The sequence below is a fragment of the Entelurus aequoreus genome, linkage group LG01, assembly GCF_033978785.1.
Source record: "Entelurus aequoreus isolate RoL-2023_Sb linkage group LG01, RoL_Eaeq_v1.1, whole genome shotgun sequence".
Lineage (NCBI taxonomy): Eukaryota > Metazoa > Chordata > Actinopteri > Syngnathiformes > Syngnathidae > Entelurus > Entelurus aequoreus.
In genome coordinates, this window is record NC_084731.1 from 65,557,297 (window position 1) to 65,572,810 (window position 15,514).

At 38.4% G+C, this 15,514-nt stretch overlaps 1 protein-coding gene across 2 annotated transcripts in view; it reads left to right on the forward strand.

Moving 5' to 3' along the window:
* Positions 1-15,133, forward strand: part of LOC133655857 (GRIP1-associated protein 1-like) — a 37,243-nt gene extending 22,110 nt beyond the window's left edge. For both annotated transcript variants that reach the window (XM_062056432.1, XM_062056440.1), the window contains 2 exons: positions 11,368-11,411; positions 11,480-15,133. In XM_062056432.1, coding sequence (XP_061912416.1) covers positions 11,368-11,411; positions 11,480-12,326 — 891 coding nt within the window. In that variant the 3' untranslated portion in view covers positions 12,327-15,133. The remainder of the gene's footprint in view (positions 1-11,367; positions 11,412-11,479) is intronic.
* The last annotated feature ends 381 nt before the right edge of the window (positions 15,134-15,514 follow it).

Here is a 15,514-nt window from a genome sequence, read left to right on the forward strand (position 1 = left end):
GTATATGTGTTGTCTGTCTAATTATAAATAATGCAGACGAGGCGTGTTGGCTGAGTGCTTGACGTTTACTTTCATAGCGTGCTCATAACCTCATTCTTAGCTGCCGGGTGACATGCAACAACACTTTTCGGGGCTACCGCGCATGCTCGTCACTCCCGTTGCATGCTGGGTAGTGTAGTTGTTATATTCCCTAGCTCATAACATAACATAACATCACATCTATCTATCTACCCTATAAAGAAATAATGTTAACTCAATAAAGTGTATTTCTTTTTTTAGCTTTAACTTTTCATTTTTTATCACTATAACCAGATTTGCAAACAACTTTTCTCTTCATAGAATTGTCTTTCAATAAAGAAATAAAGTGCAAAAATGTCAAAGCATCATAACAAACAGTTATGTCAAATAGCAGCAGAAGTGCACTTTTTGGAGAGCTGTATTATTTTAAGTTTTGTGCCCAAGGGACTGATTTTATTTAACACTATATTATTATTTATACACCTATAGTGATCACAGAGACAGTTTGTTTTTGTGTTACTGTATATATTTGTTTTACTTAAAAATCCCACTTAATATACTTTGGGTAACTACAGTCAATATTTATTTATTTTATTTTATTTTTTTAGGGGGGTAACAGTCAATATTTATTTATTCATTAGATTTTATTTTTTTCTTATATAATAAAAGTGAGCTTTTGTTAAACCAAATATTGTGTGTTTTTTTCCATATACAACAACCTATCTGGACTCGATAAGAGAATCGATAATGAAATCGGTTCGATAAGAGGATTCGATAATAGGCTCAAACTCGATAATTTCTTATCAAACATCATCCCTACCTATTGGTACCTTTTTTTGTGTACTTGGGATCTGTGGAAGTCCCGAAAAAGTGAAATCCAACCATGGAGGCATGGCAGAGATATTTATAAAACAATCTTGCCTTCCTTTACACTTCCTCCATTTGTTTCCATTCTTGGGGGTAACTCTCCCACTCACAATCGATTGTTCATTTAAAATCAATACTTTTTAATAACACTAAGTGCCAGTTCTGTGATGAACTACACTCCTCCATAAAATACATAAACAGCTCCGATACATTTCTATATTACTTCATAGAAAACAGTTTAAAAAAAAAAAAAATTCTACTCAAACATTTAATGAAGTTAATACAAATAAGGCAGCAAGATAAGTATCCAACACTTCTCTTTTCTAATATGTGTATATATGTATATGTACATATATAGGTGTGTATATATACTGTACATATATGTGTATATACACAAATATGTACAGTATATATACACATATGTATATATACAGTTGTGGTCAAAAGTGTACATACTCTTGTAAAGGACATAATGTCATGGCTGTCTTGAGTTTCCATTAATTTCTAGAACTCTTATTTTTTCGTGATAGAGTGATTGTAGCACATACTTGTTGGTCACAAAAATACATTCATGAAGTTTGGTTCTTTTATGAATAAACTACTGAACATGTGAGCAAATCTGCTGGGTCAAAAGTGTACATACAGCAATGTAAATATTTGCTTACATGTCCCTTGGCAAGTTTCACTGCAATAAGGCGCTTTTGGTAGCCATCCACAAGCTTCTGCTTGAATTTTTGACCACTCCGCTTGACAAAATTGGTGCAGTTCAGCTAAATTTGTTGGTTTTCTGACATGGACTTGTTTCTTCAGCATTGTCCACACGTCAGGATTTTGGGAAGGCCATTCTAAAACCTTCATTCTAGCCTGATTTAGTCATTCCTTTACCACTTTTGACGTGTATTTGGGGTCATGGTCCTGTTTGAACACCCAACTGCTGCCAAAACCCAACCTCCGGGCTGATGATTTTAGGTTGTCCTGAAGAATTTAGAGGTAATCCTCCTTTTTCATTGTCCCATTTACTCTCTGTAAAGCACCAGTTCCATTGGCAACAAAACAGGCCCAGAGCATAATACTACCACCGCCATGCTTGACGGTAGGTGGTGTTCCTGGGATTAAAAGCCTCACCATTTCTCCTCCAAGGCAGCACGGTGGAACAAGGGTTAGTGCATGTGTCTCACAATACGAAGGTCCTGAGTAGTCCTAAATTCAATCCCGGGCTCGGGATCTTTCTGTGTGGAGTTTGCATGTTCTCCCCGTGACTGCGTGGGTTCCCTCCGGGTACTCCGGCTTCCTCCCACCTCCAAAGACATGCACCTGGGGATAGGTTGATTGGCAACACTAAATTGGCCCTAGTGTGTGAATGTGAGTGTGAATGTTGTCTGTTTATCTGTGTTGGCCCTGCGATGAGGTGGCGACTTGTCCAGGGTGTACCCTGCCTTCCGCCCGAATGCAGCTGAGATAGGCTCCAGCCCCCCCCCCCCCCCCCCCACGCCACCGCAAAAGGGACACGCGGTAGAAAATGGATGGATGGATGGCATTTCTCCTCCAAACATATTGCTGGGTATTGTGGCCAAACAGCTCCATTTTTGTTTCATCTGACATCACATGGACAAAGATAAGACCTTCTGGAGGAAAGTTATGTGGTTCTGTGTGTGACGTCAGCAAATGATCCATATATGGTAGAGGTTTGCCCAAAATGCTTTGCGCGAGTCCGCCATTTTAGTTGGCGCTGTAGTCAATAAGCTCCTTCTTTTTTGCTGCCCTCTTGTTGTGGGGCAGACTGTCTCTTATGTGCACATGCATCCTCCGCTGTTGGCATTTCTAATACAAAGTAGCGTACAGTTCCAACTTATTTCAGTCAGGAGATTCGTTAGGAAACGCTAAAAATGTAAAAGGCACGTAAATAAACAAAATGGCGCATCATGAAGAGATATGTCATGTACACCAGTGTACAGCCGCAAGCGCCCCTATAAGGCCCGCCAGAAAATTTGTTTTTCAGCTCTGGGCATACTTGCCAACCCTCCCGTTTTTAGCGGGAGAATTCCGATATTCAGCGCCTCTCCCGACAACCTCCCGTCAGAGATTTTCTCCCGACAAACTCCCGGTATTCAGCCGGAGCTGGAGGCCACGCCCCCTCCAGCTCAATGCGGACCTGAGACTGAGTGGGGACAGCCTGTTCTCACGTCCGCTTTCCCACAATAAAACAGCTTGCCTGCCCAATGACGTCATAACATCTAGGGCTTTTAGAGAGTGGAGTGCACAACTGCGCACACAACAAGGAGAGGAAGCAGAAGAACGAGGAAATTACAGACATGGCGACGCCATCGACGAGCAAGATGAAGAAATACGCTTGCAAGTTGAACGGAGAAGTTAAACAGGACAATACTGCCATCTAATGGATAGCCACTGGAACACTGAAATTCAAGTATTTCTTTTATATGTAAATCAAATAAATATATATATATATATATATATATATATATATATATATATATATATATATATATATATATATATATATATATAGCTAGAATTCACTGAAAGTCAAGTATTTCATGCATATATATATATATATATATATATATATATATATATATATATATATATATATATATATATATATATATATATATATATACATATATATATATATATATATATATATATGAAATGTATATGAAATACTCGAGTTGGTGAATTCTAGCTGTAAATAACCACGCCCCCATCACTGATTATTACTCACCCCAAACTTTATGAGAACCGGAAAACACAGTAAAACATCACCTACTGTACAATGTCTGCTGTCATTAGGACGCCGGCTGCTAGGATGTTCATATATCCCCATTTAGATGAAGAATGACTCATAATCATATTGCATACGTAACAAGCGCTTTTCGTATCGTTTTTGCCAGTTCCAGGTCCTAAATGGCTGTCATAGTGTCCCAACTTGTCAGATTATATCCTCAGCCATCTACTTTTCAGGTGAGAGGCATGGTTTATGATCTAGAATAAACTGAGAGGGAGCAGGGAAGCGAGGAAGCAGCAGACCACTCCATGATGTAAACATAGGGACACAGGAAGTGACCACGTCACCGCTATAAATAGTTTGTCTGCGTTAGCTCTTATAATAACAATATAACTAATACTTGGTTAGTATTGAAGTCACGAAATGTAAATGGAGTATTGTTGGCTCTTTTTGAATGGTTATTTATTGGATTTTTGGGGCGAAAAATAGTGGAGCTCTCATTGGTGCCGCTGTTAGCAGACTTTTATTGACCTTTTATTTAATATTTAGAATGCATTAAAAAAAAGAATCCATCCGTCGTCATGTCTTTCATAATGATTGTGAACGATAGTAGGCAAAATTAAAAAAAAAAGTGCAGTTCCCCTTTTAATCGTGAAGATTATGACTAAAGTGGTGAAACCGTATTTTCATTTGCACCTAAATTTTATTGACAGTTTATTTAAGAAACATATATTACTATTTATTAGTAATTTAGTTAGAATTTGTTGCCCTGCATAGTTGTATGTACATTTATTTTTCATCCGTTTTTATGAGTCACTTCCTTTTCACTGCATTTGATTAGTCTTTGTTTTTAGGTTTTTGCTTTTTAGATTGATCCTTTTCAACTGTAAGTAAATTAGATATAGTAATTGAATATGATTACAATTAAGATAAGTCAGTGTTAACTCTGGGTCCCTCTGTAGTGGAAATGTTGGGCCCCGAGTTCAAAAAGGTTAAGAACCTGACAAGGAAGTGTTTTAAATGTAGAAAATAATCATAATAGGACCCCTTTTAAATGGTTTGTTTGTTTTAACAGACGGTACATATATATAAATGTATGTGTATGTATGTATGTGTATATATATGTGTGTGTGTGTGTGTGTGTATGTATATGTATATGTATATGTATATATATATATATATATATATATATATATATATATACTACCGTTCAAAAGTTTGGGGTCACCCAAACAATTTTGTGTTTTCCATGAAAAGTCACACTTATTCACCACCATACGTTGTGAAATGAATAGAAAATAGAGTCAAGACATTGACAAGGTTAGAAATAATGATATGATTTGTATTTGAAATAAGATTTTTTTTACATCAAACTTTGCTTTCGTCAAAGAATCCTCCATTTGCAGCAATTACAGCATTGCAGACCTTTGGCATTCTAGCTGTTAATTTGTTGAGGTAATCTGGAGAAATTGCACCCCACGCTTCTAGAAGCAGCTCCCACAAGTTGGATTGGTTGGATGGGCACTTCTTGCGTACCATACGGTCAAGCTGCTCCCACAACAGCTCAATGGGGTTCAGATCTGGTGACTGCGCTGGCCACTCCATTACCGATAGAATACCAGCTGCCTGCTTCTTCTCTAAATAGTTCTTGCACAATTTTGAGGTGTGTTTTGGGTCATTGTCCTGTTGTAGGATGAAATTGGCTCCAATCAAGTGCTGTCCACTGGGTATGGCATGGCGTTGCAAAATGGAGTGATAGCCTTCCTTGTTCAGAATCCCTTTTACCCTGTACAAATCTCCCACCTTACCAGCACCAAAGCATTACCTCCACCATGCTTAACAGATGGCGTCAGGCATTCTTCCAGCATCTTTTCAGTTGTTCTGCGTCTCACAAACGTTCTTCTTTGTGATCCAAACACCTCAAACTTGGATTCATCCGTCCACAACACTTTTTTCCAGTCTTCCTCTGTCCAATGTCTGTGTTCTTTTGCCCATCTTAATCTTTTTCTTTTATTGGCCAGTCTCAGATATGGCTTTTTCTTTGCCACTCTGCCATGAAGCCCAGAATCCCAGAGCCGCCTCTTCACTGTAGATGTTGATACTGGTGTTTTGCGGGTACTATTTAATGAAGATGCCAGTTGGGGACCTGTGAGGCGTCTGTTTCTCAAACTAGAGACTCTAATGTACTTATCTTCTTGCTCAGTTGTTGAACGCGGCCTCCCACTTCTTTTTCTACTCTGGTTAGAGCCTGTTTGTGCTGTCCTCTGTAGGGAGCAGTACACACCGTTGTAGGAAATCTTCAATTTCTTAGCACTTTCTTGCATGGAATAGCCTTCATTTTTAAGAACAAGAATAGACTGTCGAGTTTGAGATGAAAATTCTCTTTTTCTGGCCATTTTGAGCGTTTAATTGACCCCACAAATGTGATGCTCCAGAAACTCAATCTGCTCAAAGGAAGGTCAGTTTTGTAGCTTCTGTAACGCGCTAAACTGTTTTCAGATGTGTGAACATGATTGCACCAGGGTTTTCTAATCATCAATTAGCCTTCTGAGCCAATGAGCAAACACATTGTACCATTAGAACACTGGAGTGATAGTTGCTGGAAATGGGCCTCTATACACCTATGTAGATATTGCATCAAAAACCAGACATTTGCAGCTAGAATAGTCATTTACCACATTAGCAATGTATAGAGTGTATTTCTTTAAAGTTAAGACTAGTTTAAAGTTATCTTCATTGAAAAGTGCAGTTCTTTTCCTTCAAAAATAAGGACATTTCAATGTGACCCCAAACTTTTGAACGGTAGTGTGTGTATATATACAGGTATATATATATATATATATATATATATATATATATATATATATATATATATATATATATATATATATATATATATATATATATATATATATATATATATATATATATATATATATATATATATTAAGGGTGTAACGGTACGTGTATTTGTATTGAACCGTTTCGGTACGGGGGGTTCGGTTCGGAACGGAGGTGCACCGGACGAGTTTCCACACGGACATATTAAGTGGCGCACCGCACGTTGCGTAAGCAATGCACACCGAGGCACAACACACGGCATGCTAGCAATGACCGGGCTACTACAAAATGCAAAAAGCCAGAGCTGGAAGGCCCTCCTGCCTCATAAAGATCTCCCGTTTGGGAACATTTCGGCTTCGCGGTGCGATACAACAATGGATAACATTGCTTCAACGAAGATAAAGACGAGCGTCGTGCAAACACCGCATTAAAGCAGCCTCTCCTCGGCGAGTCAGGCAGGGCTAAAGCAATAACAAATGCCGTTGGTGTTTTTATAGCAGCAGATTTAAGACCATATTGCATTAAATCTAGATTTTGACCCACTTCTATGGTGGAAGAACAATGAGCCCATATATCCTCTTACTGCCAAGTTAGCCAGGGACTACCTCGCCATACCTGCTACTTCTGTGCCCAGTGAAAGGATATTTTCCACAGCTGGAGACATTTTAACTGCAAGCAGGTCTGCTCTTTCTGCAGACAATGTGGATAAACTAATTTTTCTGGCAAAAAGCATGAAAATTGAGTGAAAGTCACCAGGGTTAAAGGCTTGGGGGGGAAAAGAAAAGTTAATCTGAGGCTGAGTTGACTTGAAACTGTTTAATGTTGCACTTTTTGTATGTAGAAGAAAAGTTTTGTCATTTTATTTAATCTGAGCAACAACTTGAAGCAGTTTAATGTTGCACTTTATATGTGGAAATGTTGCACTTAAGGGTTTTGTTAAGAAACCAATTCTGAGCCTCATCTTATTTAGTTTTTATTTTATATATGTTGACTGCATTAACCCTGGCAATGGACCCTGTGTGTATATGTATGTTATTGTTATGCTTAGCATTCATGACTGCCTGCTGTTGCACTGATCAACCTAGTGGTGGCTCACATCCATCACACACAGAGCTATTTTAAAGCAATGTTAAAAGGATAAGGCCATTGTTTACAAATTTTGGTAAATAAATAACCAAAAAATTTAAATTTTGTAGTTTTCTTACTGTACCGAAAATGAACCGAACCGTGACCTCTAAACCGAGTACCTCGAACCGAAATTTTTGTGTACCGCTACACCCTTAATATATGTGTGTGTGTGTGTGTGTGTGTGTGTGTGTGTGTGTGTGTGTGTGTGTGTGTGTGTGTGTGTGTGTGTGTGTGTGTGTGTGTGTGTGTGTGTGTGTGTGTGTGTGTGTGTGTGTGTGTGTGTGTGTGTGTGTGTGTGTGTGTGTGTGTGTGTGTGTGTGTGTGTATGTATGTATGTATATGTATATATTAGGGCTGCAACAACTAATCGATTAAAATCGATTATAAAAATAGTTGGCGATTAATTTAGTCATCGATTCGTTGGATCTATGCTATGTGCAGAGGCTACTTTTTATTTTATTTAATTTATTTATCATTTATTTTTTTAAATTTATTTTCTTTATTTTTATAAACCTTTATTTATAAACTGCAACATTTACAAACAGCTGAGAAACAATAATCAAAATAAGTATGGTGCCAGTCTGCTGTTTTTTTTTCAATAAAATACCGGAAAGGATAGAAATGTAGTTTGTCTCTTTTATCCGATTATTAATCGATTAATCGATGTAATAATCGACAGATTAATCGATTATCAAATTAATTGTTAGTTGCAGCCATAGTATATATATGTGTGTGTTTGTGTGTGTACATATATTATGAGTACCGTATTTTTCGGACTATAAGTCGCAGTTTTTTTCATAGTTTGGCGGGGGTGCGACTTATACTCAGGAGCGACTTATGTGTGAAATTATTAACACATTACCGTAAAATATCAAATAATATTACTTAGCTCATTCACGTAAGGGACTAGACGTATAAGATTTCATGGGATTTAGCGATTAGGAGTGACAGATTGTTTGGTAAATGTATAGCATGTTCTATATGTTATAGTTATTTGAATGACTCTTACCATAATATGTTACGTTAACATACCAGGCACGTTCTCAGTTGGTTATTTATGCGTCATATAACGTACACTTATTCAGCCTGTTGTTCACTATTCTTTATTTAAAATTGCCTTTGAAATGTCTATTCTTGGTGTTGGGTTTTATCAAAACTTTTCCCCAAAAAATGCGACTTATACTCCAGTGCGACTTATATACTGTATGTTTTTTTCCTTCTTTATTATGCATTTTCGGCCGGTGCGATTTATACTCCGGACCGATTTATACTCCGGAAAATACGGTATGTGAAAGTTAGACTTCTACCTTTTTTACTTCCATGATGAGTTTAAAGTTTTGTAATCAATCAGAAATATCAAGCAGCTAAAATGTACCAAACATGGATAAGTGTGGAGTGTTTTGGATTTTTCCCTTTATACTTTTTAATGGATTTAAAGGGATGTAATTCTGATTTTCTCATGGCGCATGGAAGTTTTTTTTAATAATATCCACAAATTGTGTTATATTGTGTTAGGTGTGACCATGTCTGCTGACATTTTGAGTTGTTCGGCAGCCATGCTTTACTGAAAACAAGTTTGCACCGTGCATGCGCGTCACTATATCAAAATAAATCAAATCAAACTTTATTTTTATAGCACTTTTCATGCACAGGCAAGTGGCAAACACAAAGTGATTTACAAAAAAGGCAAAAATAGAAGAAGAGAGGAAAAGAAATACAGCACTATGGATAGTAACAAAGCAAAAACAAAACATGGCACTGAGGACTTGAGGTAAAACGCCACCTTTGAGGCCTCCACACTGGAGAAGAACTCAAATCAACACCATTAAAAAAAATATATATAGTAAAAAATATATATATAGTATAAAATGATAAAATATATGTAAAAATATAAATACTATATCAATAACTTAATAAAAACATAACATTGAGAGAGTAATGAATGAAAAAACAGATGATCAGTAGAAAGCCTGATTAAAAAGGTGTGTCTTTAGTAGGGGTGTAACGGTACACAAAAATGTCGGTTCGGTACGTACCTCGGTTTAGAGATCACGGTTCGGTTCATTTTCGGTACAGTAAGAAAACAACAAAATATAAATTTTTTGGTTGTTTATTTACCAAATTTGTAAACAATGGCATTATCCTTTTAACATTGGGAACACTATAATAATTCTGCCCACGTTAATCAACATTGAACTGCCTCAAGTTGTTGCTCAGATTAAATAAAATGATAAAACTTTTCTTCTACATATAAAAAGTGCAACATTAAACAGTTTCAAGTCAACTCATCATGCTTAATTTATTACAGCATTTGGGACGCCTGTAGTTGATTTTTATCACACACACAACACACACGCACACACACACACCGCACAATGAGCTAACACACACACACACCGCAAAATGAGCTAACGTTACGCTAAAAGCTAATTAGCCTTCACCTCAAGCCAGGACTGCGAGCGACCTGAGCTGCAGTTTGTTTCTAGAACGTCAACGGGCTCATAGTGATGTTACTAGTAGTTGACTGGGAGGTGTTTATTTTAATTTGGGGAGAGTACGCTGCCTGATGCTCACCTGCTAAACACTTATCTGCTAACTCCACCGCAGAAGCACTGAATCCATGCGCTCTGAATACGCACTGCTGATTGGCTGTTATCGCTATAGTTCTAACCAATCAGATGGTTGTGTGGGTGAGACAATGCTGGGTGCTGTGTAGAGGACTGACAGAGAAGAGGCAGAAGGAAGCGGAGCAGCTTGTAAAGACTTTAGCTTAGGCGGCTACTTCATATGTTCGTGTGGAAACTCGTTCGGTACACCTCCGAACCGAACTGGAACCCCCGTACCGAAACAGTTCAATACAAAACACGTACCGTTACACCCCTAGTCTTTAGCCTTTGGCAGGCTGGTCCACAGGTGGGGGCCATAGTGGCTAAATGCTGCCTCACCGTGCGTCTTTGTTCTGGAATTTGGTAAGCTAAAAGGGTTGATACTGTAAAAGCAGGTCAGAAAAAATAGGAAGGCCCAAGTCCATTTAGACATTTAAACCCTAACAATAGAACTTTAAAATCCACCCTGAAGCAGTTGGGGAGCCAATGCAGCGACTTTAAAACTGGTGTAATGTGCTTCCGCCATCTGATTTTTGTATTAATTGTAGACTTCTGATGTTCTTTTTGGGAAGGCCGGAGAGCATTACAATAGTCTAAAGGACAGGAAATAAAAGCATGCATCAGCACCTCCGTGTTGGCCTGAGAGAGAAACGGGCGGATTCTGTCTTAACTATTTTTTTTTATTTTTAATATGTAGGATAAAAGTCAGCTTGGAGTCAAAAATCACGCCCAGATTGTTTATTGGTTTAAATCTTGTAATTTTGGTAAAGGTTTCTCCCTCTGGTCTTCATGGTCTATAACTAAAACCTCTGTTTTGTCCTGCTTGAACTCTCGGAAATTCACTGCCATCCATGACTTGATGTCCACAATATAGGCTCTGCTCACCCCTCCTTTCTCTAAATCCCATGGTTGGATCTGGAGGGGTTGACTGCCAGGAAGACACATGAGTTTGTCTTCCAGGGTTTTATTTACTGAAATACTTAATTATAAGGCACAAACAGAAATGATTACTGTTAAGTTGTACTGTATGATTTCTTTTTAAGTCCAAGAATAAAACTTTGGTACCCCAGCTTTAACTGAAACATTTTTTCAGTTTAGGAACTGTGGCTGTAACTCATATGCATACAAATAACAGTATTTGTTTTCCTATTCCAAAACAAGACAGTGGAAGACACTCTGCAGAAGACAATCTACAAGTTTCCAAGGTAAGAATGGTGACTTAGCAGTTTTGGTCCGTACAGTCCTAACAATCTGCTCTGGTTTCTTCTCTTAGGAGGAAGCCCGACGAGCGCCACAGTGTTGTTACTGACTCACCTGATAACACGTGTTTTTTGCAGACACTTTTCCAAGACTGCAAGAACTTGCCTGAAAACAAGAAACCTCTGTTGTTTGTCAAATATATTACCAATGAGAATATCAGACTAATGAACAGACCTCGTAATGATGCCAGCCAGTCGTCAAGAGGGAACTTCACATATCACAGTGATGCTCCTGAATGGCCGCAGATGCCTATGAAGGATCACGCTTTGAAGCCAGTAACATGTCTTCCAGAGATCAGGGACAGAGAGCTGAAGGACAGACAAGTCATTAATTGTGATGCTGAGCACAAGGAGGTGACCGAGCGACTGCAAAAGCTATCAGGGCGGCGTCACTCAAAGCTCCTGATATTTTCAGGCGCACAAGAGGAGGAAATGAAAAGCCAAGCTCTCGGCGAGTACTGTCGCAACGTATGTGTCAACTGGTCCCCCTGTTCTCTGGTTATACATCCAGATGCCGCATGGCTGGGAGCCATGCCGCACGGCATGGTGTACGACCCCAAGGAGACTCCCACTTTTGGACTGGTCCACATCAGCTGCTCCAGTCTCCAGAGTTTCATGGCCTGCCCCTTTTTGAGTTTCCAGGACGAAGCGGTGCGCCTAAAACCCTTGAACAACCTCTACTGCAACATCCAAGGAGAGATAATGGTGACGGGGGTTTCGTGGTGCGACCTGGTGGTGTTTGCCAAAGATGACATGCTGGTTCAGAGAATTTACCGGGACCGAGGCAGGATCGAGAGCCTGAAGAAACAGTTGGATGTTTTTTATTCTCAGCACTATCTGCCAAGTATTTCGAAGACCTGAGTACATTTTTCAGTCATTCGTTCAGGATTGTCTTGGTCAAAGTTCTTCGGTTTATCTCAGGTTTATGCTACTGAGATCCGACCAAGCTAAGTCTATGAGCATGAACTGATGAAGCCTACTCGGATAAGAGGCAAAACAAACAGTCAAGTTGCGGTCGATTGAAGGCCCTGAGATGACAATGACCTGGATGAAGGAGAATATCCACAGAAAGTTCCTCAGGTTACTAATCTGGCCCGCCGGACATTCCCAAACATTTTTTTTAGATCTTTAAGATGGAAACTGTCGCTGCCATTATGATGTGCAGTGATGTTTTCAAATTAAAGTAAGTCTTGAACTATAAAAAGTATTTCAATGGTTGGAATCTGCACCTTCGCATGATATGCTAGTTACTATGGTAATGTAAGTCACAGCAGCTCAGACAAGGCACCAAGCAGTGTGGGTGGGGAGCGTTTCCACAGAGTGTTTCCAGAGCGGCCAAGCCTGAAATGTGGGTGTCAGGGACTGATGCGGAAGGAGATTTTTACAACAAAGTTCTAAAGCTTAGTGATATATCACATATATCAGATTGTAGGTGGGTTTTTTTTTTACCCTTCGCGTTCACACTTCGCTGTGTTTGTTGCATTTTTGTTGCGTTTCGCTTGATTGTAAAATATGTCGATCGAGAGGGGGTGTGACATTCTTTTGTTGTCAATATTCAGTGTTGTATCGTTCATAGTTAATATTATAAATCCCACATTCTTTATTTTCATGAACATTCTGGGTGTCTCATTCAGTAAAAACATTTTTTAATTCCATTCTGTTTTCTGTCATAACAGTTTTAGCATTCAATCAGACATTATTGTGAGGTTTTGTATTAGTGTTCTTTAAAATAAATATACCGGCCCCCAGACACATTTTTTTCTCTAAATTTGGCCCCTGAGTCAAAATAATTGCCCAGGCCTGTACTAAATGCTACGTGTGCAATAGAATCAAACAGGCTTTGATTCAAATAGTGTCAAAATACAGTGAACACACCAACATGTACCAGGTGGTGGCGTTAAAAGTCAGGTGTGATGGTCTCACGGCTGCCATCCATCGTCTATTTATTAGCTTCATAATACGACTTCCTTCGGCTTTGCTTTCACGCTGGAAATGAGAAAAATCTCACCAAATGTTTTTTCCCCCTGAAGCGATCATGACCACGATTGTGGCAGCTAATGATGTTTGCCTCATATTTTGAACTTGTTAAAAGGCAACACAAATTCATGTAGAGTCTTGCATTCAGCCATGTAAAGAAGAGATTCAGAGTCCAGCAAGACCCACAATGCAATGCGTTTGCACTTCACACTTCCAAGCCCTATAGATGACAAAGGAAATGAGTGCAATATCTAAGAACTAGGGCTGTCATCAATAACAATTTAACTCATTCACAAACAATATTGCATCAATCACGCAATGTATTTTGCTCCTTTACCTTCTAACAAAATAATTGCATTTGTGTGGTCTTTTTTGAATTGATTGACATTTTAACTTAATTGAAATTATGCAAGGGCACAAGACTACTAGTCATACGTGTGATTAATCATGATTAATCCAGATGAGTCGTTTGACAGCGCTGTAATTATATATCTTGACAATAATGAATGTCAAGGGCCAATAAAAAGCGAGCTGAAATTTGCCCCCGGGCCACACTTTGGACACAGGATTGCGGTAGTGTTGTCCCAATACCAATATTTTGGTACCGGTACCAAAATGTATTTCGATACTTTTCGGTACTGTTCTTAATAAAGGGGACCACAAAAAATGTCATTATTGTCTTTATTGAAACAAAAAATCTTAGGGTACATGAAACATATGTTTATTATTGTAATTTAGTCCTTAAATAAAATAGTGAACATACTAGACAACTTGTCTTTTAGTAGTAAGTAAACAAACAAAGACTCCTAATTAGTCTGCTGTCGTATGCAGTAACATATTGTGTCATTTATCTACCTATTATTCTGTCTACATTATGAGGGACAAACTAAAAATGGATTATTAATCTACTTGTTCATTTATTGTTAATATCTGCTTATCTTCTGTTTTAACATGTTCTTTCTACACTTTTGTTAAAATGTAATAATCACTTATTCTTCTCTTCTTTGATACTTTACATTAGTTTTGGATGATACCACACATTTAGGTATCGATCCGATACCAAGTAGTTACAGGATCATACATTGGTCATATTCAAATTCCTCATGTGTCCAGGGATGTATTTACTGAGTTTATAAATATAATATTATTTTTTTTTAAACGAAAAAAGATTTTGTGATGATAAAAAATATCAATGTAATCATAGTAGTATCGACTAGATACGCTATTGTACGTGGTATCATTACAGTGGATGTCAGGTGTAGATCCACCCATGGCATGTTTACATTGTGACGTAGGTAAGCTATTGTATCCTACGGTGTGTAGTGAAGTATGTTTAGCTATTCTTCATCCTGCAGTGATAATGTTACTTGTAAGAAACTTACTTTATTTGTCGTCATGGAGACCAGGATTATTTCTTTAGAAATAGCTAAAACACTGAGGATGGATGTTAGCCGCTAGCTAGCTAGCCATGTCTTAAAGCACCTCTTCCTGAGGGTGTTTCAGTGTTATAACTTCACCTTTATCTTTACTTTTTACACCAAAATGCGTCCATTCTCCCTTTTCTGTCTACACACTGTCTGCTTGTAAGTACTCTGTGTGTGCGCGCTGCCGAACATGCTCCTCTGCTCGTAAAACCAGCAATGTCACCACGTGATGATGCGCCGCCATGCCCGTTTAAAAAAAAGGGGGAACCGGTACTTTTTAGAGGTGGACCGGTACTAGTACCGGTATACCGTACAACCCTACATTGATCACTTATTTACAACAAATAGTCAAACTTTAATTCTGCAAGGTTTTTTTTGCTTTTCTTTTTTGCAAATCATGGCACCTATATTGATGGTTTCGATTTTTCTAAATGGCTTATTTTTGTAGCTAAATGTTGCATATCGGGCTGTCATCTTTGTTCTGTAACTGCACTACGTCACCTTGTTGTTGAGAAAACAATATTGTATTATTATTGAATTTACGCTTACATTTGATGAGCAGCTGCTTATTTTCAAATGGGAAATCAAACGCTGTCTTTGCCCTTCCCTTAAAAAGTAGCTCGCCTGCTCTAAATGAATGAAACGGAC